At 35.8% G+C, this 21,811-nt stretch overlaps 2 protein-coding genes across 2 annotated transcripts in view; both read right to left on the reverse strand.

Moving 5' to 3' along the window:
• Positions 1–213: 213 nt before the first annotated feature.
• Positions 214–3,956, reverse strand: LOC138695090 (glutamate receptor ionotropic, kainate glr-3-like). Its single transcript, XM_069819515.1, has 2 exons — positions 3,903–3,956; positions 214–1,983 (listed from the first exon to the last, which is right to left on the reverse strand). Exons 1-2 carry the CDS (start codon positions 3,954–3,956, stop codon positions 214–216), a joined length of 1,824 nt encoding a protein of 607 aa, XP_069675616.1.
• A 12,631-nt stretch (positions 3,957–16,587) lies between these two features.
• LOC138705138 (cathepsin D-like) overlaps positions 16,588–21,811 on the reverse strand; it is a 43,325-nt gene continuing 38,101 nt past the window's right edge. Inside the window, exons 8-9 of the mRNA XM_069833794.1 lie at positions 17,159–17,251; positions 16,588–16,944 (exon numbers count right to left, since the gene is read on the reverse strand). Of these exons, the coding sequence (XP_069689895.1) occupies positions 16,786–16,944; positions 17,159–17,251 (252 nt within the window). The 3' untranslated portion in view covers positions 16,588–16,785. The remainder of the gene's footprint in view (positions 16,945–17,158; positions 17,252–21,811) is intronic.

Raw genomic sequence — 21,811 nt, forward strand, 5'->3', positions numbered from 1 at the left:
GTATTTCCAATTTAATGTATTCAACTCATTTCCTCATTTGGTGAATATTACACACACCGGAAAATTTAAATCTAGATAGAGAAAGCATTTATTCCATTATTGTTTATAGTGTTTTGTTGTACGTACTGTTATGATGGTAGGTACTACTTTTAAATTTACCTCCTGTGACTTTTGCTACCTGCTTACCTCATAATCCGTTATTTGTCTGGGAATTTAAGTTTGTGAATCTCTGCTATATTTCTTCAGCAATCTTGGAAGCATCACCTCTACTAGGAGTGACAGAATTCCTAGGCACTGACCAATCAGTAAAAATGCGAACACGGATTTAAGGTGGTGGATACCGAGTGTTCGCCCACCGTCGTCGTTTTGAGAAACTTTCCCCAGCCTTTTTTTGTATTTAATATCTTTCATCCACTTGTTTAGCATTCCGCCTTCAGATATACGGGAGATGAGCTCGTTGAAGCGATCAAGCATAAGACTGCCCTTGGAAAGGATCATGACCACGTGGTAGCTGAGCACGTGTTCCGACATGGTCTGCAGCAGAGCGTCGCCGCCCTTGTCCAGGTAGAGCCGTGGCGTTAGGTACTCCACGTACCACTTGTCCGATATGAGCGCAGAGTCCGCTGCGAAGGCCACGCGGTCCAGGCACGCCGTGATGTTGTCGCAGAAGCTCAACAGATGTTTGTCCTCGAAGTACTGAGACAAGCCTAACGTGTAGCGCAGGGAAAGGCCCGCGTTCAGCAGCTGCCGCGTATTGGTGATGGCTGGTTCGAGTCTGGGGTTGGTGAGGACGCTGATGAGCGAGGACTTATAGGCAGTGCTGATCTCCATGGAGTGGATCATCCAGCAGAAGAATACGAACCGCACCACGGCACCGCGCGGCTGTCTGTGAGTGCCCGTGTCCAGGGCGAGCGCTAGTGTGGCCAGCAGGCAGGTCTGGACGTTGCGGAATGTGGCGGGCTCCGTGGACCGCGCCAGCCGCCACAGCAGGAGCGAGTCCACGAGGTAAGCCACGACGACGGCCCACCACAAGGCTGGGCTGAAGATGCCGACGAGTCTCCGCCAGTCGGATATGAATTGCGGACGTGGCACCACCCACACCACGGAGTTACTCCAGTATCTGTCCGTGGGCTCGAAGTACAGCATCCGCTCCTCAGTGGCCGTCATAGAGGCAAAGGCCACGTCGGCCCTGCCGTAGAACACGGCACCCAGCAGACCAGTCCATTCGCCTGACGCTGTTATATCCCCCCACTTGGAGTCGTTCGCCGGCGGAGGCAAGTACTCCACAGTAGCATTCATGCCCTCCGCTATCATATTCATAAGTTTTATTTCCAAGCCTTCTGTATAGACGTTTTCCTTCCCGGATCCTATAATGAATGGAGGCCATGGAAATGTGGCAGCTCTGATGGAACAACCATGCATATGTTTTAGTTCTTTCGCTAGGATTCTTTCACTTGTCAAAACTTCGTTCATCTGAACGCAGCAACGGCCCAACTTCACTGCCTGAAACTTACGCCTGTCGCACTCTCCCTTCTGTTGATACGGTGCCCAAGAGAAGGCGTCCACACCAGATCCACTAAGACTCGAGCTCAGTACCACTGCATTGACGACGTTAAACAGGTGGAGCCGAGTCAAAATGGCGGGTACCGTGTCCGCGTCTATCGTCAGGACTACCTTGGCCCTCGAGTTGTGTTCGGTCAGCGCCTGTAGTCCTCTAGCCGCATCCTCCAGGCTGGCTTCTGGCAGCGGCAGGAAGCTGTCGGACTTCCCGCCTCCCGACAGGACCACGCTGTTGCCGGACTCGTGCAGCTCCTGTATTATCGCTGCATGTAGGTTGTCACTGCTGCCTGTCGTCAGCACGGTGACTGTGTTCGACTGCACGTGACTGAAGCACTGTTTCGCACAGGACACGAACCCGCGATGCGCGTCCTCAGGGATAGCAATGCTCATGACAGGAAGCAGCGGCACGGCCAGGTTCGTAAACTGTGAGTGTAATCGTATTATTAAACAACGTAATAGGTAAGAGGGGAGGTGAGGAAATCACTGTGATAGCGTGTAACAGCTATATAGGAATTAGGGGACGTATTGAAATTAGGATAAATAAATCCGTTTTGGAAGTAAATCCCGAAAAGACAAAGTAGGGTAAAGATGCCGAATTCCGTGATACCCCTAATCCCGTGACAAAATTTCAATTGACTGCCATGGAGTTGTGGTCTCTGACTTTTAAGTTTTTGAAATACCTAACAGATGCCAGGAGATGTCTTCTTTTCAATTCTATTGAATACCCTCCTTTTAAATAGAAGCAGTCGACTGCAGAAGCTTTTGTTCAGTGAAAGGTGGTTGACCAGTAAGTTCTTCTTTCTCTTGTGACCGCTCCTGAAGAAACAATTTATATTTGAGTTAAGAATTAATATAGCATTATAAAAATGATATATTACTGTAGATTAAAGTCGGCTGAATCAATGTGTATGATTATTTAAACATTGTGAGAAAATAACAATGCTACAGGAGCTTTCCCATTTTCGGATTTATTTTCCTTTTTCTCCTTCCTGGCTCACTCGACCAGTGATGCCAACGCTAAATTGTGAAAATTAATGTCTATGAAAGAAAATAGTTCGTGGAAATAATATAAATAAGGTATAGAAAACATCATATGTAATTATAATAAAATAATAGGGCATATATTTAACTTAATTACTGCTGTTGTTAGGAATATAAATAATCAGAAATAATTGTGTTATAATTCAATTTATTCAAATTTAATTTTCTATTGAATTTAACTTTTATTTTATTTTGTTTAGTTATACAAGTATTTTCTATTAAATTTGTCACTTAGGCCCTTTTTCTATGTTGTAATTTCTTGCTTAATCCATATTAAAACAATATACCGTGACTTTAATATGTTTTTCCAAATACACGTTTGTTTTCTGAGCAGTTAATGAGGATTATTTTAGTATCACGAAATTAGAATATCACTCACGGAATTAGGAAAGCACTATCACGGAATTTGGATCCCTGTCACGGATTTAGGAGCCACTGTATAACAATGAAGAATCATATATTATATATCAAACTTGTGAAACTGTTGACACTGAATGTTGTAAAAACTGTAGCTAAAGGTCCAAATACCGTGATTTAGGAGTTCTTTGAAAATTTTTAGTACAATTTTGGCATAAATATAGACTATTAAATGTGTCACGAAATTAGGCAACCTTACCCTATATGATTATGTCTCGTGACTGAGCTACGTCGGTGGTCATAACTGTATATTCAATCTAAAGTGTGTGCAAGTGGTTTCATATGTGAGCTATCAGTTAACGTAGATGCAAGTTACTCGTTAATATAAGTTGTTCTACATTCAGTTGTCCTTGGACACATATCTGATTTCATAGAATGTAGTAATCTTATCTATATCTAACCTATAATTTTATGCAGTTTCATGGCTTTTCAAGTTTTTTTCGTCCGAGAACAATAATCTGAAAAAAGTGAACTGTATATTTTAACTTCTTATACGGAAGGCAACAACTGAAGCTTAATAAGTGAACTTTATACGTAAAGGTATTGTTTTAAGTAACAAACTTGTTTAAACTGAAATAATCTCTGGAGTTTCTTTGTGAAATCATACTCTTGATCCTAATCTGCTTTGTCGTATATGCAATATCCTGCTGTAGAATTTTAATATTTTAATATCACAGTCTAGTATATACAGTCACGAAGCTTGAGTTGTGAGGGTGTTAGGAACAAGAGACTGTGCCGATATTATTTCGCATTGTCTGTAATGAGGCGATATTAGCGATCCTAGTGGTTAGCAACTATCTCTTGATGCATATTTACTACGTATTCATCTTCGTGACTGTATATACTAGACTGTGTTAATATAGTGAAGAATTTTTATAACTTACTTGGAACAGAATGAGGGTGTGCTTTATGGAGATTGGTTTGCTAGTTGTTTTCATTTTTGTTATTCGATGTTCTATTTTCTATACTGACTAGGTCATACACAACAGTTTCACACCCTTACTTCAATATTTTACACGTATTTCATTGTTTCGCAACTGAAAAACAGCACTGCGAATTTTAGTCGCGATTTCAGTTGCTGTTCTGTGGTTCGTTGATCTCGTTATCACGGTCATTGTCTCCTTTCTTTTTTCACTCCTCTAATTGTTACTGTTGTTGCAGTTCTATCGCTATCTGGTTGTCACAATTCTTTTTGTACTTCTATGATTATGTTACTGTTCTTGCTGCAGTTCTGTCAATATTCTGATTGTCACGGTTCTTTTTGTACTTCTTCTTTTTACATTTTTACTGATCTCGTAGTCAAGGTTATTGTCGCTTTTCTTTTTTATTTCACTGTTCTGGTTGTCGTGGTTGTTGCAGTAATGTGATTGTCACCGAACTGGTTGCCACAGTTATTATCGCATTTATTTTATTTAATTGTACTGGTTGTCACGGTAGTTGTTACATCACTTTTCCTGAAGCGATGTATGCTGTATTATTGTCCTTATTGTGGTTTTGACAGTTGTTATTGCAGATCTGTGATTGTCACTGATATCTATCACTAGTATTATTTTATTTAATTGTACTGGTTGCCACGGTAGTTGTTACATCACTTTTCCTGAACCAATACATGCTGTATTATTGTCCTTATTGTGGTTTTGACAGTTGTTATTGCAGATCTGTGATTGTCACTGATATCTATCACTAGTATTATTTTATTTAATTGTACTGGTTGCCACGGTAGTTGTTACATCACTTTTCCTGAACCAATGCATGCTGTATTATTGTCCTTATTGTGGTTTTGACAGTTGTTATTGCAGATCTGTGATTGTCACTGATATCTATCACTAGTATTATTTTATTTAATTGTACTGGTTGCCAAGGTAGTTGTTACATCACTTTTCCTGAACCGATGTATGCTGTATTATTGTCCTTATTGTGGTTTTGACAGTTGTTATTGCAGATCTGTGATTGTCACTGATATATATCACTAGTATTATTTTATTTAATTGTACTAGTTGTCACGGTAGTTATTACATCACTTTTCCTGAAGCGATGTATGCTGTATTATTGTTCTTATTGTGGTTTTGACAGTTGTTATTGCAGATCTGTGATTGTCACTGATATCTATCACTGGTATTATTTTATTTAATTGTACTGGTTGCCACGGTAGTTGTTACATCACTTTTCCTGAACCAATACATGCTGTATTATTGTCCTTATTGTGGTTTTGACAGTTGTTATTGCAGATCTGTGATTGTCACTGATATCTATCACTAGTATTATTTTATTTAATTGTACTGGTTGCCACGGTAGTTGTTGCATCACTTTTCCTGAACCGATGCATGCTGTATTACTGTCCTTATTGTGTTTTTGACAGTTGTTATTGGAGATCTGTGATTGTCACTGATGTCTATCACTGGTATTATTTTATTTAATTGTACTGGTTGCCACGGTAGTTGTTACATCACTTTTCCTGAACCGATGCATGCTGTATTATTATCCTTATTGTGGTTTTGGCAGTTGTTATTGCAGGTCTGTGATTGTCACTGATATCTATCACTAGTATTATTTTATTTAATTGTACTGGGTGCCACGGTAGTTGTTACATCACTTTTCCTGAACCGATGCATGCTGTATTATTGTCCTTATTGTGGTTTTGACAGTTGTTATTGCAGATCTGTGATTGTCACTGATATCTATCACTAGTATTATTTTATTTAATTGTACTGGTTGTCACGGTAGTTGTTACATCACTTTTCCTGAACCGATGTATGCTGTATTATTGTCCTTATTGTGGTTTTGACAGTCGTTATTGCAGATCTGTGATTGTCACTGATATATATCACTAGTATTATTTTATTTAATTGTACTAGTTGTCACGGTAGTTGTTACATCACTTTTCCTGAAGCGATGTATGCTGTATTATTGTTCTTATTGTGGTTTTGACAGTTGTTATTGCAGATCTGTGATTGTCACTGATATCTATCACTGGTATTATTTTATTTAATTGTACTGGTTGCCACGGTAGTTGTTACATCACTTTTCCTGAACCGATGCATGCTGTATTATTGTCCTTATTGTGGTTTTGACAGTTGTTATTGCAGGTCTGTGATTGTCACTGATATCTATCACTAGTATTATTTTATTTAATTGTACTGGTTGCCACGGTAGTTGTTACATCACTTTTCCTGAACCGATGCATACTGTATTATTGTCCTTATTGTGGTTTTGACAGTTGTTATTGGAGATTTGTGATTGTCACTGATATCTATCACTAGTATTATTTTATTTAATTGTACTGGTTGCCACGGTAGTTGTTACATCACTTTTCCTGAACCGATGCATGCTGTATTATTGTCCTTATTGTGGTTTTGACAGTTGTTATTGCAGATCTGTGATTGTCACTGATATCTATCACTAGTATTATTTTATTTAATTGTACTGGTTGTCACGGTAGTTATTACATCACTTTTCCTGAACCGATGCATGCTGTATTATTGTCCTTCTTGTGGTTTTGGCAGTTGTTATTGCAGATCTGTGATTGTCACTGATATCTATAACTAATATTATTTTTTTTAATTGTACTGGTTGTCACGGTAGTTATTACATCACTTTTCCTGAAGCGATGCATGCTGTATTATTGTCCTTATTGTGGTTTTGACAGTTGTTATTGCAGATCTGTGATTGTCACTGATATCTATCACTAGTATTATTTTATTTAATTGTAGTGGTTGCCAAGGTAGTTGTTACATCACTTTTCCTGAACCGATGTATGCTGTATTATTGTCCTTATTGTGGTTTTGACAGTTGTTATTGCAGATCTGTGATTGTCACTGATATATATCACTAGTATTATTTTATTTAATTGTACTAGTTGTCACGGTAGTTGTTACATCACTTTTCCTGAAGCGATGTATGCTGTATTATTGTTCTTATTGTGGTTTTGACAGTTGTTATTGCAGATCTGTGATTGTCACTGATATCTATCACTGGTATTATTTTATTTAATTGTACTGGTTGCCACGTTAGTTGTTACATCACTTTTCCTGAACCGATGCATGCTGTATTATTGTCCTTATTGTGGTTTTGACAGTTGTTATTGCAGATCTGTGATTGTCACTGATATCTATCACTAGTATTATTTTATTTAATTGTACTGGTTGCCACGGTAGTTGTTACATCACTTTTCCTGAACCGATGCATGCTGTATTATTGTCCTTATTGTGTTTTTGACAGTTGTTATTGGAGATCTGTGATTGTCACTGATGTCTATCACTAGTATTATTTTATTTAATTGTACTGGTTGCCACGGTAGTTGTTACATCACTTTTCCTGAACCGATGCATGCTGTATTATTATCCTTATTGTGGTTTTGGCAGTTGTTATTGCAGGTCTGTGATTGTCACTGATATCTATCACTAGTATTATTTTATTTAATTGTACTGGTTGCCACGGTAGTTGTTACATCACTTTTCCTGAACCGATGCATGCTGTATTATTGTCCTTATTGTGGTTTTGACAGTTGTTATTGGAGATTTGTGATTGTCACTGATATCTATCACTAGTATTATTTTATTTAATTCTACTGGTTGCCACGGTAGTTGTTACATCACTTTTCCTGAACCGATGCATGCTGTATTATTGTCCTTATTGTGGTTTTGACAGTTGTTATTGCAGATCTGTGATTGTCACTGATATCTATCACTAGTATTATTTTATTTCATTGTACTGGTTGTCACGGTAGTTATTACATCACTTTTCCTGAACCGATGCATATTATTGTCCTTCTTGTGGTTTTGGCAGTTGTTATAGCAGATCTGTGATTGTCACTGATATCTATCACTAATATTATTTTATTTAATTGTACTGGTTGCCACGGTAGTTGTTACATCACTTTTCCTGAACCGATGAATGCTGTATTATTGTCCTTATTGTGGTTTTGACAGTTGTTATAGCAGATCTGTGATTGTCACTGATATCTATCACCAGTATTATTTTATTTAATTGTACTGGTTGCCACGGTAGTTGTTACATCACGTTTCCTGAAGCGATGCATGCTGTATTATTGTCCTTATTGTGGTTTTGAAGTTGTTATTGCAGATCTGTGATTGTCACTGATATCTGTCACTGGTATTATCGCACTTTTGTAGCATTGTCAGAGTAATTGCTACAGATTTGTAATTTGCCGTGGTTGTTTCCGTTGTCACCGCCCTAAGATTTACTCGTGAGACTGTAGTGAAGAGATCCAACATTCTTGCTTATATATAACACTGATATAAAGCGGTTAATAATGCTCATTGAAAGCTGCCATTACAATGCTGAAGTGTTGTAACAAGCGGTGCAATCAGGGACTCTTCTTCCCACTCTGGTGATTGCGCAGTTATATTTTAATCTTCATGTCATTAAATATATTGAAGATTGATTTTGTCATCAGCGGCCGTTTTGCGCTTTACTTCATTCAAAATTATACTGAAAAGGAAAGGCAAGGTTAAGGACTTTTTATGTAAAAATATGATGGAAGCATATTAAGAAGTAGTTACTTGAATGAAGGATGTATATTAATATTGTATCGCCTTCAGATAAAAATAAGTAAAGAATTCTAAGAGCAACACTATTATTTTCTCGCCTCCGACTTTCAATTGTTCGTCAGTTAAGTGGTGTCGGATATTGTAAGAGCCCAAACAGTAGGACCTCTCTATTTCCTCCATATGAAGACGAAATTAGATAGACCTAGAACTTTTGAGACATTGTGTTTCTGAATTGCAGTATTAGTTAAAAATTCAAATGTGGATTTCCTTTTCTGAAACGAACATGAATCAGAAGTTACAAAACTATGAATTGTAATAAATGTAAATAAACACATAAACGCCACCAATGAAAACAAAGAAAATACTGTAATAAACTATGTCAAAATACATGAAATATTGTCACCAGTAAAATCTTTTATATGCAATTATATAATAATTCTTTATAAGTAAAAAGACAAGGGAAAACTCTATCTGTAAAAAACAAATCAGAAAAATTGATTATTAATGAATATAGACAAATAATAAGCTAGGAAAAGTATTTTAAAGAACTTTTAAGCATTACATGGGAACAGTTCCATTCAAGTAACTTTCAACAATTAGATAACATTCTCATATTAACACCAACTTAACCACCTATAAAAACAGAAATGATGAAAGTCATCAAAGACATAAAATGTTATAAATCCCAAGGCATAGATATCATCCCTGAAGCACTAAAATACATCCGGATCTTGCTTCAGAGATGTTAAATTCTTTCCCGAAATAAGTACGAGAATCTGTGACTTTACCTGATGACTAGAGAAGAGGAATTTTATTTAAATTACCTAATAAAGGTACCTTTCTGAATATACAGTCTGGATAGGTATAATATAACTTTGAATTACTTTTTTTTTTCTAAACTTGTTCTTTGTATAACATCGTTTAGCATCACACATAAGTTCTGCTCCACATTACATCTTTTAAATTCACATTTGCATATGGTAATAATTTTTACTCTTAGGTATATTTACCATTAAGCTTTTCTTCGGCGGCATCCTATCTCACGAACTGAATATTTACTTTATTGGTACTAAATCATGTACATTCATTACGTTTCACATGAACAGTGACTCATATTCTAATATTTAAAGGTTTTGTATTTCTAATTAATTTTAACTTGTCGCTCCTGATATATCACGTTGTAAGTTCACAATTTTATATTTTTCACATATTTGTACACATTTATTAACTCAGTGTTATTTATGATCTTTCAACTTGTCTTTTAATGTGTTTATATGATACTTTGAGATGATGGTTTGGTGCTCTTTCTATTTTTACATTCATGCATATTTAATTTCTTATGCTACCTGATGATGCTGGATAAGACGAAAGTACTTGCAGCTGCTACTTGTTTTTACATGCTATTCACTTATTGAATTATTCTTAATAAAAGATAGTGAAATGAAGGTTCTTTTTATCATCATTTATTTATAGAATATTGTGCCGATATCGTAGAAGACTTGAATTCCTTCGCTCTTTCCGTAAAATACACCAACAAGTCATTTTCTGAATATATTTGTACATTCTTCAATAAACATCATTCTTTGAAACGAGTGTATCCACCTTCACATAATCTTCTAGATTTTTTCGGCAGTAAACCAGAAACTGAATCACTAGCAGCATTTGTTATTTCTTTTGGATCTTCGAAACTATCCATTTTGCATTGCACATACAAATATAAACATAAGAACGTTCCCGTGACATTTCCTTTGCATCAGTGCATATACCCTCAATAAAAATAGCTTCAATAAACTTCAATAAAAAATAAAATGCGACAATTTAGTCACGTCCTTAGAAAAAATAGTATATACACCACGGGATCGAAACACATTTTCCCCTCAGTAGGCTACATTTGTAGCTCTCGGGATAAATCCCCCGGGCTCCAATTATGTGCCTCGCAGAAAATCATGCGTTTCTGTCCCTTAATGTATAATATATTATACGTTGAGGATTGAAACCAGTGCTCATTGCGTAACGTGCTCATTAATAAGTAAAGATGCATATTTGAAACATTTATGCATTACCGCTTTTCCTTGCATGTAAAACGTAGGTCTGATATGAATCCACAAAACAACAAGTATTTGCAACTTGCAACAAACAGCCATGATTTGAGGAGCATATTTTCAAAACGACTCTTGTCTATTCCCATAAATTTGTGGGAAATCATGATAAACGTTTTTAGGTCTAATATTTCTTACCAGCTAGGCAAGTGACATTATGAAACCAAAGAAGTTGGGTGCATTTAGAATCAAATGGAAGCTTGAGACTCTTCGATTCCAAAGCTGGAACTAATATTTTGTCGCAAATTCTGCTATGGACAAGAGTCAGTTTGATTCCAATAGTAACTTTTAACGCAAGATTTTTGTGGTTTAGAGGGCGTTGTGAAGTCAAATCATGACAGTTTTATGTAGAGTTATAGTTGAAGAATGTATGGACACAGGAAGATCACTTTCGTTATCAGGTAGACAAGAGACGTTTTGAAAATGTTAACTCCCACTTGCTTTCAGAATCGGCTTACACAGATACGTTGTAATCAACATATTTGAGGATTGCAAGCGCAATCGAAGGAGTGCAGAATTGACGGAAAACAGGAAGATAAAGGATTTTTACGAAGGCACAATGGTGTATAACAAAATAAAAGTCAGAATTCTCGTCTATCAGATTCATTGAACTGCTACTGACGGCTCGAAAGCTGTAGAAAACAGCACAAACCAAACTTGTGTACTGAAACTAAGTCAGTACTTGTGCAGAACTATTAAATTATAAGCATATTGGTAATAAATATTACATTAATTTTACCGTGCCGTGAATGGAAGTTTGTGATCCGAACTGAATTAAACGGGTTAAAATGTTAAGGATACTGAATGCATAATGAAGCTGGAGATTGTCTTAAGGGGTTAGTTACTGCTTAAAGCAGTAAAATTTTGAAAATATTCAACATTTTTCTTCCATTACTGTATCTTGTACAATAATCAAAATTAGTATGTGTAAAACACTGTTCTTATGCTATATGAAAAAAAAAAATATTTTTACGATTAAAAAAAAATATTTACAATTTTTTTAAATTAAACTAGTTTTTTTGTGTGTATTTATATATGTCATACCTACAATATGATGCACGATCACTTCTCTGCCTTTGATAGTTTGTCTGATAAAAAATAAATTTATTTAAAAAATGGTCAAATATTAGTATTTTCTTGTAACACAAAAAAAAATGATTTATTAAGGAATGTATTTTAGAGAGCATTATGTTGTAAGCATGAGTTTCAGCAATAAAATAAAAGAGAGAGAACATGAAAAAGTTAACAAGTTTATGAGTTATGAGGGAAACGCTTCATCACTGCACAGTGAACTGCCACCATTTTGAATTAAAAAAAAAATAATTTTCATTATCCGTAAAAATATTTTTTTTTTTTTCATGTAGAGGAAGGACAGTGTTTTACACATACTAATTTTCATTATTGTACAAGATACAGTAATGGAGGAAACAAATGTTGAATATTTCCAAACATTTTACTGCTATAAGCTGTACCTAACCCCTTAAACTAGTAAGGGTGGAAATGCATGTCGCAACTTTTGTAGTAGTACAGGGTCCGGCAAAATGATCTCTCCGGTTTGAATTGTCCTCCATACACGTTTCTTGATAGTAGCGCTTGAGTGGCATATACTCGTATCTATGAGCAGCACAAGCCATGCCATTTCAGTTACCGTCGTGTGATGGCGTGTACAGGTGAACATCGTCCATTTGTATTGTTGAACATTTAAAAAAATGGTGATTGTGATTGTAACGCTATGGCAGTTTCGTACCCATTTTAGAGTAGATCGACACGAAAGAATTCCTGATAAGAAAACTCTACTGATATGGATGAGAAATTTCAGACAAAAGGTTCAACTGTCAAGCAGAAGTCGTCCAGTAGATGTCACAACGTTCGGGCTCCCAAGGCGGAGTAGTGAGTCATGCTGTTACCACATCTCCACGACGTTCAGCCATTAAACATGCTGTGGTTTTGAGAGTATCTGATCGAAGTGTCAGACGAATCTTACATCTATGGTCCATCCCAGGAATCTGTGTAGTTTAAAGACGAAACAAGACCTCTACGCAAGTGGTATGTGGGAGAGCTAGGGCCAATGATTGCTCTGGGGGGAGGCTCGAACGAAGCGACCACTCGCTTGCAGGGATGGGATAATTTCTATTTGAATTCTACTCTACCTTCTACCACGAGCATCTTACCCCTTAGCGGACTCGAACTGATACTGCACGCAGTATACTCCGTAACACAGGGCTGAGCACATCACGTGATTCTGAGAAATGAGCGCTGTGTGCTTTAAAGAGCGAGTCTTGCGAGCGCTGTGACGTATGCATACTGTACGTCATTCAATGTCGGTGCAGTGGTGACTCTGCAGTATGATGGCGAATTTTGAAGACGGAGCTTCCGCTCATACACTATAGCGTCCCGCTACTCCCAATGCTTTTAATGTATCATGGGAGTAGGACTTCTTTTTGGTAGAGAGCAGTGGATTAGCAAAGTGTTTAATTTGTCATAAAACACTCCAACTGATTAAGAAGTTCAATATCCAACGGCATTATTCTTTACAACATGCTACTGAATATGACAAATATGTTGATAATGAACGCCATAAATTAATACAACTTAAAGAAGATGTTTCTCAGGTACATTATATTAGAGTATCTATTTGATATTTACATTGCATTATAAGTTATTATATATTTAGTAATATATAATTTTAAATTATACAAGTATTATGATATCTCACAGTATAATATATTACAGTTCATGATATATATCATATCATATCATATCAGATATTATATATCATGAACTGTAATATACTATATTGCGATATATCATAATATTTGTATAATTTAAAATGATATATTACTAAATATACTATAATAACTTATAATGCATTATAAATATCGAATAGATATTCTAATATAATGTACCTGAGAAACATTTTCTTTAAGTTGTATTAATTTATGGTCTTATCATATATCATATCATATTATATTATATTATGTTATATTATATATTAACATGATGACAATAATGCACTTAGTGAATCGGCTATGAGAATTAGCTACAAAATTTGCCACGAAATTGCAAAGGATTGAAAACATTCAACGAAGGTGAATTCATCAAGCGATGTTTAATTATATTGGCAGATGAACTCTGTCCACAGCAAATAGGGGAAGTGGAAGTCATTCTTCTTCTCCTAGAACCGTGATGAGGAGATTGCAGTATGTGCGTATGGGTTATGTAAATAAGCCTAATGATTTGTGTGTGTGCATAGAGCGAAGTTTATTTCATTAAATTAATAAGAGTGTTATAAATTCTGTAATGTACAATGGATTGATGTAATATCCTTATAAACTATTATGTACTGACAGACTGGATGACTAGAACAACCGTGGCTCTTGTTATATTAATGCAGGGAAGGTAGCTGTAATGCGAGTCCGCCACTGCGTGAGCGTCCTGCTCCGGCTTGGAACTGAAGTGCCTTGTGGAGCGAGAGCAGCTCTGGCCGACTAAATGGAGCCGCTCTCATGCCCGGCCCTGCCGTAACAGATAGACTCCGCCCCCATATGCGCGAAGTTACTCTACAGAATCCCGGGACGGACCATCGACCTCGTGTTCCAGCCCTATGGTCCGTCCCAGGAAACTGTAAAGTAGAAAGACGAAACAAGACTTCTGCGCAAGTGGTATGTGGGAGGGCTAGGGCCAATGATCGCTCTGGGAGGAGGCATTGGTTGAACGAAGCTAGCAATCGCTTGTAGGGATTGGATCATTTCTATCTGAACTCTACTCTACCTTCTACCACGAGCATCTTACCCCTTAGCGGCCTCGAGCTGATGCTGCCCGCAATACACTCCGGCACAGATAGACTCCGCCTCCATTGCATGAAGTTACTTTACAGATTTCTGGGACGGCCACAGTTATGGTTAATATTTGAGGTTATGGTGTTGGGAACTTCGGCAACGTGACTGGTTCGACCGACAAAATGCTTGCGAGACCATATTGGAAAATGTTCCAGGTGATGCAGTTGTGCTCAGTAATGACTAGAGACAGTCAAAATTCTTGAATAAAAGGAGCTAAAATTCTTGGTTAAAAGGGATAAAAATTCTTGAGTGAAAACGAAAATTTCTTGAGTAAACCTGAAACTTTCACCCTGTTTTATTAAATTATTGCGTTGCTTAAGATAATTAGCAATTATAATTATATATATTCAAAGTTTTACGTTGACAACAATTCTAAGATATTTAACATTATTTGACATTCAAAGTTGTACGCAGATAACAGTTCGCCATTGTAAGGTTTCTTCTATTTATTAGCACACACGAGAACTGTGGAGGGGGGGGGGGAACACGTTCACAGACAACAATAGAAACTGGAACCCATATACTGTAGCTTGGAGTGCTCCGTCCACAAAATCACTGTGATCTTCACGTAACGACAGCAAACCTTCTTGCACTGAAAGTCCAGGACTATTTTTAACTATGTCCTTCAGTTCACTGTATGCATGTACTGCTACATCAGTGATAGATTCAAAGAGAGGTTTCAAATTGCCTTCAGTTGCATCAAACCGTTTACGAACCATTTCAACTCACGCCATCTATCGCCAGCATTCCAAACCTTGTGCATTTTACAAACAGAACTTATAAAATTTAGATAGCTAATAGCTATATTTATTAATTGCTGAAAAATTGCGTCTTTTCGCGAATAACGACAGAAAATATGCTAAATTCGCGAGTCATAGGATTTTAGCGATTTTTCGCAAGTGTTTCGCGAGTTTACACGTGTACTTATATGATATTCATTATGTGAACCATGTTTTAAACTATGTTTATTCGTATATTATTTAACGTACCGAAGTACATGTGATATTTACATGCAGATATTCTGCGTCATCATACGATGAAAGAGTAATGGAACGGAGAAAAATTCTCTCCGGCACCGGGATTTGAACTCGGATTTTCAGCTCTACGTGCTGGTGCTTTATCCACTAAGCCACACCGGATACCCATCCCAGTGTCGGACAGAATCCTCTCAGTTTAACTTCCAACTCTTGGGTTCCCTCTAGTGGCCGCCCTCTGCACTACGTCATGGATGTCTATGAACGTAGGACTGAAGTCCACACATGTGCTGAGGTGCACTCGTTATGAGTGACTAGTTGGCCGGGATCCGAAGGAGTAAGCGCCGTCTTAAATCACTAAGTGATTTACGCATATCGTATATTTATATATATTTAATGCACCGAAGAACCGTCGATCCCGGCCAACTAGTCACTCATAACGAGTGCACCTCAGCACATGTGTGTGGACTTCAGTCCTACGTTCATAGATATCTATGACGTAGTGCAGAGGGCGGCCACTAGAGGGAACCCAAGAATTGAAATTAAACTGAGACGATTCTGTCCGACACCGGAATGGGTATCCGGTGTGGCTTAGTGGATAAAGCATCAGCACGTAGAGCTGAAAATCCGGGTGCAAATCCCGGTGCCAGAGAGAATTTTTCTCCGTTCCATTACTCTTTCATCGTATGTTTATTTGGTTCTTAGGTTTTTCGCGATTTCGCGAGTCACGAATTTTGACCGTCTCTAGTAATGACTAAGTTAATTTTCATTTGTAGGGCCGCGTCAAAAAACAAAACATTCATATTGGTCCCCAGAAAACCCTCAAGAAATGCATCAGCGACCTCTCCACAGCGAGCGTGTTACATCTTGATGTGCGTTTGTACAATTTGGAATAATATAATCATACTTTTTTGAGGAAGAAGGACGCACAGTCACTGTTTGAGGACTGTATAGCTCGTGAGTGCAACCATTTGGATGATATTATCTTGAAAACAAAGTGATGTCAAAATGGCAAGCATTCTTCTGTAAGATAGTAAAACAAAATTCTGAATAGGATCTATGTTGCTTTTGTTATTTATGTTTCTAATCGGAGAGATCGTTCTGCCGTATCCTGTATAACAAAACATTTATTTTGAAATAACTACACTTATTGTAATAGCCAATAAAAAGTTATTTATTTAGGGAACATTCTGAAAGATAACATTGCTTAAGAGAAACAGTGGTTCTTTGTTTGCATATTCAACTCTAAAGAGATTAGATTTAAGATACTACTCAAGAAATTAATGAAGTCACTTGAGAGATTTATGCACATTTTCTCTCGGCTGAAAAGATTTAATTATACAGTTTAATTCATTAATTCCTCCTTGATTGGAGCAAAAACGAGATATTTTTCCTTAAAATGGAACTCCGTGCAGAGACCTTTCAGGAACCATTGTCCCAGGATCCAGAAGGTTGTCGCGTCACTTCTTGAAATACCGAAGACGGTTCTACAGCTTCCATCTTTCTGTAAACAAACACATATGTAAAATTATTAGTATTAAGCAAAACTTTAAATGGTTACGAAATTAAAGTAGGCCTATTGTGAACTAATAAAACATTATTTTCATCATGATCTGAGTTTAAGCATCAGTACCTCATTTTCTCCTCGGTCTTCCGTCATTTCTTCCCCTATTCCTTTCTTTCTTAAAACATAAATCATAACTTAAAACGGATCTTACTTCTTTGTACACGTAGTCGTCTGGTGTTAAGACGAAGGGATGGCCGCCAATAACGAAAGAGACGCTAGGAGTGTTAGTTGTGTCGCAATCAATCTGTAATTAAAACATTGCAATGTATAAATTTTGCTTGATATGATATTGATTTTCTTAAAATATAACACATTACTAAAGAATTGGGAAACTATATTAATTATTTCTTAATGAAATATCCACACTAGAACACAGGCATAGGCTAAAACATTTTAAAACTGGCCACTTTCAATTCAATTCAATTTATTAAACCACTAGCCGTACCCGTGCGCTCCGCTGCACCCGTTAGAAATAAATATAAAGTAATTACATAATTAAAAAAGGACATTTGATCCAGGGAACATTCGTGTTTGATAGAAGGATAAATCGTTTAATATGTTACTTAATTTAAATTGTATTTAAAATATTAAAATGCGATCATTTTGATTCAGAGACCACTCATTTGGTGCAATGACAATTCCTTTAACATGTTTCTTAATTGTTATTACCAATTATTTTTGGAAAAGCGAAAATTAACAGAAAAATTTTGGCTACAGAGTTATTATTATGTTTATATTATATTATATTATGAAAAAGTGTGTTGATAACGGATGTACTCGAATTGGAACGTTTTTAATTTGTTGTGGGAGCTCTTGAATCTCAGGAGGAACAACTTTTACGACAGCGCAACATAATCTGCTTGGCTCATTACCCAATTTTTTTGCATTGCATTTATTGCATATGTATTTTATGTATTTTAACACGATTCAATTGAGCATAGTTAAAATTTGAATTATAAAATAATGGATTGCTAAGCTAACGTACTATTACTACATACTAAATCAATACACTCTCGTTGTTCGTTAATTCTCTGAGATAAAAATGAATATGTTCATAAACATTATTATAAGAAATACAGGAAATGAATATACAGAATAACCTATCAAGTTTTCTGTGCATAAGAAGCTATTTTAATCTTACCTGTCCTCGATTCACTCTGAAATTACTGTAATAACATTATAACATTATGTCCATCTAGAGAAACTACACTTTCCAAAGGTGAATTAATAATTAATTATACAAATCGGTTAATTTAGCTTCCGATATTACTACAAACACAGAAACATTATCTGTAGGCTATCATTCATAGCTTTCGATTGTTGCTGTCCGAGGCCCCTTATAGACGAAGTCATTTGTTTTTTAATTCATTACACGGCCTTAGATGGCAGTTATTTTAATTTTAAAACTCATTTATCTCATTAAATATCAGTCCTACCAAAATTTTTCAAGGAATAAAACTTATTGGAAATTATTTTTAAAGAAACTTTTGTTATGTAACATGTTTCACAAAAATCAATAATAAGCGAGATATTTCGATTAATTTAATTCAGGCCCCCTTACAACCCCCATTTTAAATAATGTGTTTTGAATGCCATATAGCCTAAAATCTAAGTTACAACGAACTTAATTTATATTCCAATTTTCATCGAAATCGGTTCAGGCATTATCGCGTGAAAAGGTAACAAACATACAGACAGACAGACAGACAGACATACAAACAAAATTTTCAAAAAAGCTATTTTCGGTTTCAGGGTGGTTAATTACATATGTTAGGACCAATTATTTTTGGAAAATCGAAAATTACCAGAAAAATTTCGGCTACAGATTTATTATTAGTATAGATTAAACATACAGTGACAGGCTTCGTCACAACAATACATTTGAAAATACACATATAATTGAAAACAGTAAAGTTTAATTAGAATGAATACACAAAACATTTTGAAACTCTAAACTTAATGAAAACATTTTACTCTTAATGTAATAATTATAACTAAATGTAAATAACTTTATTTAAAAAAACAATTTCGTATGACTTTATGTTATGAAACTCATCTACAGAGTAGAAAGGATTACTTAAAAGCCAATTATAAAATCTAGCTTTGAAACAATTGGTTGGTAACTTATAATATTGACTGGGAAGCTTATTATATAATTTTATTCCTATGACAGAAAAATTTGTAGGCCTACTAGTTTTATGTAATCTACAGTATGGAATATTAATTTGTTCACTATTTCTAATTTCATGATCATGTATATTGGCTATTAAAGAGTAATTGTCTATATTTTGTCGAGTGTAAAGGACTAGGTCGTATATATATATATATATATATATATATATATATATATATGACAGTTAATATTTGTGATTGTTTGAAAAGAGGTCGACAATGTTTAAGATAGTTTGATTGACATAGAATTCTAATGGCTTTCTTTTTCAAAATCAAGACACTCCCAATTTTGCTACCATTTCCCCAGAAAATTAAGGCATACCTAATTATCGACTGAAAGAACGAAAAGTAGGCAGATCTTAAATAATTTTGAGAAAAGCAAGTCACTAATTTCTTTAATAAATATATAACTCTTGATAATTTTTGCTTATATATTCGATTTGTTTTTCCCACTTTAAACTGGAGTCTATAAAATGTCCTAGAAATTTAGTATAGTTTTGTATGTTTTATTATATGATTTATGGTAAAAGTTATGTTGATAGTCTTTTCTTGATTAAGCAAAAAACCATTTCCAACGTGACTAGCATAATAATAAGAAATAATGCAATCATCATCGTCCTCCATTGGGTTTTTATCCCCTGAAATGTTCAGTTACACAGAATGATGAGCGGTCTTTATAGATTTTTGAAGATATTTTGAGATGAGATATCCCTCTCAGCGTTGCTAACTCGATTCTTAAAAACCCGCTCAGCTAGAGTGCAGAAACCGCTAAATTGCCATATTGTCATGTAACCGTCGTGAGTGTTAAGGTTGGTTCACAATAATCCAGGAACGGAAACGACAACGAGAACGAGAACAGAAATAATGTTAAAATAAATGTACTTAAATGTGAGCATTCACAACAGTTCTTTGTTAATGCTCACATTTAAATACATTTATTTTAACAATATTTCCGTTCCCGTTCTCGTTGTCGTTTCCGTTCCCGGTTTGTTGTGAACCAGCCTTTAAAAGAAACCCGCTTCATCCCTATATGAGCAATACAAATTTCATAAATTTTACCCGCTAAACTAAAAGTGAAAAAAGGCTAGATCTAGCGGGAAAACTACTGAATTGGCAACACTGATCCCGCTAGTCATTCGCAATGGTCTTGCGTATCTTAGGCTTAGGATCTGGAATTCTAGAGCTGAAATATTGCTGATGACGATGCCTTTAATGGGCGATAAAATTCTGATTATTATCCACTGGAAGGAAAGTGAAGCTAAGAGTTCCATCCCTTACAAGCAAACATTCTCATGGGGGTAGATAAAAAAGTTACTTTTTTTCCTTACACCATATTAATAATGTCAAAACAAGTGCTTGTATAAATTTTGGCCACTCGAGCGCAATTAGGAGGGCCGGAAAAAAAGTTTCCCTGAGGCCGTTTACAGATCGAAAACACAATTTCATTGGAAACATTTATTGAAACAGATACAATATTGAGCTATGTTGCAACATATTCCCCTCCGAAATTGAGACATTTGTAATCATGGGATCGACAGAGAGGTGCACACGGCTGTTACACATTCGTTCCGATCCCAGGCGGCAGACTTCTACGACACAAGGATTTAAAAGTTGGTCCCACGGTATGACAAATATCTCAATTCCGGTGTTGAATATGTTAAAAAAAATAGCTCAACAATTTATTGCAGTATCTGTTCCAATAAATCTTTCCATGAAATTGTGTTTTCTTTCTGTAAACTGTCCTCGTAATTGCGCTCCAGTGGCCAAAATTTGATAAGTACTTGTTTTGACATTCGTGATAGAGAGATCAAAGCTAAATTCGTTGATCATTTCTCGCCCACGATAAAATTCGAAGCGGAATGAATTCGTATTGGTCCTTTCCTATACTATCACCTCACGGGATTCATTGATTGTGCTTACCATACGAATATAATTCGCCACTTATCGGAACTGATAAATAACTATAATTTATTTGTCATTCAAATATATTAGAAGTTGAATTGAAATCTATTGAATTCTTGCCACGTATTCATCGTCGATATAGCATTTTCTAGCACCTACAAGTCTCATATTAGGCATATTTCAGCATTTCTAAGGAAAATGAATGTTACTTTGAGTGCAGTTGAAAGTTCGACATGTTTATAACATTATTAACTGATTGACTTACTAGAGATTAATCAATTAATTGAACTAACAACAGTTCTCTCATTGTCAGCGTTTTGGATATATTTTCTTTCAATTCGTATGAACGACAGGATGGACATTATATTTCATTTCATTATAGAAATATATTTTAGATTTATATATATTTTTTTTTCTCCCTGTAACATAGTTCTAGTAAACTTATATTAAATTAATTTTCATCATTTTACTAGCTACCTCAAATCTCAAATTAATTATAATTGATTGAATTAAATTAGCTCATAAATTAAGTTACTACTTTACCTAACAGGTTTATCTAAATTTAAATAAATATGTAGTCTACTAGTCGTTAAAACTTAACTGAAGAATATTGCTGGAGAACCTTTTAAGTGTAGTGTAAATATTCGTAATTTAAATATGTATTGTATTGATTAAGGCTGGTTGAGTGGAAGAGAAGGCGTTATGGCCTTAACTCTGCCAGCGAAAATAA

The sequence above is a fragment of the Periplaneta americana genome, chromosome 1, assembly GCF_040183065.1.
Source record: "Periplaneta americana isolate PAMFEO1 chromosome 1, P.americana_PAMFEO1_priV1, whole genome shotgun sequence".
Taxonomy (NCBI): Eukaryota; Metazoa; Arthropoda; class Insecta; order Blattodea; family Blattidae; genus Periplaneta; species Periplaneta americana.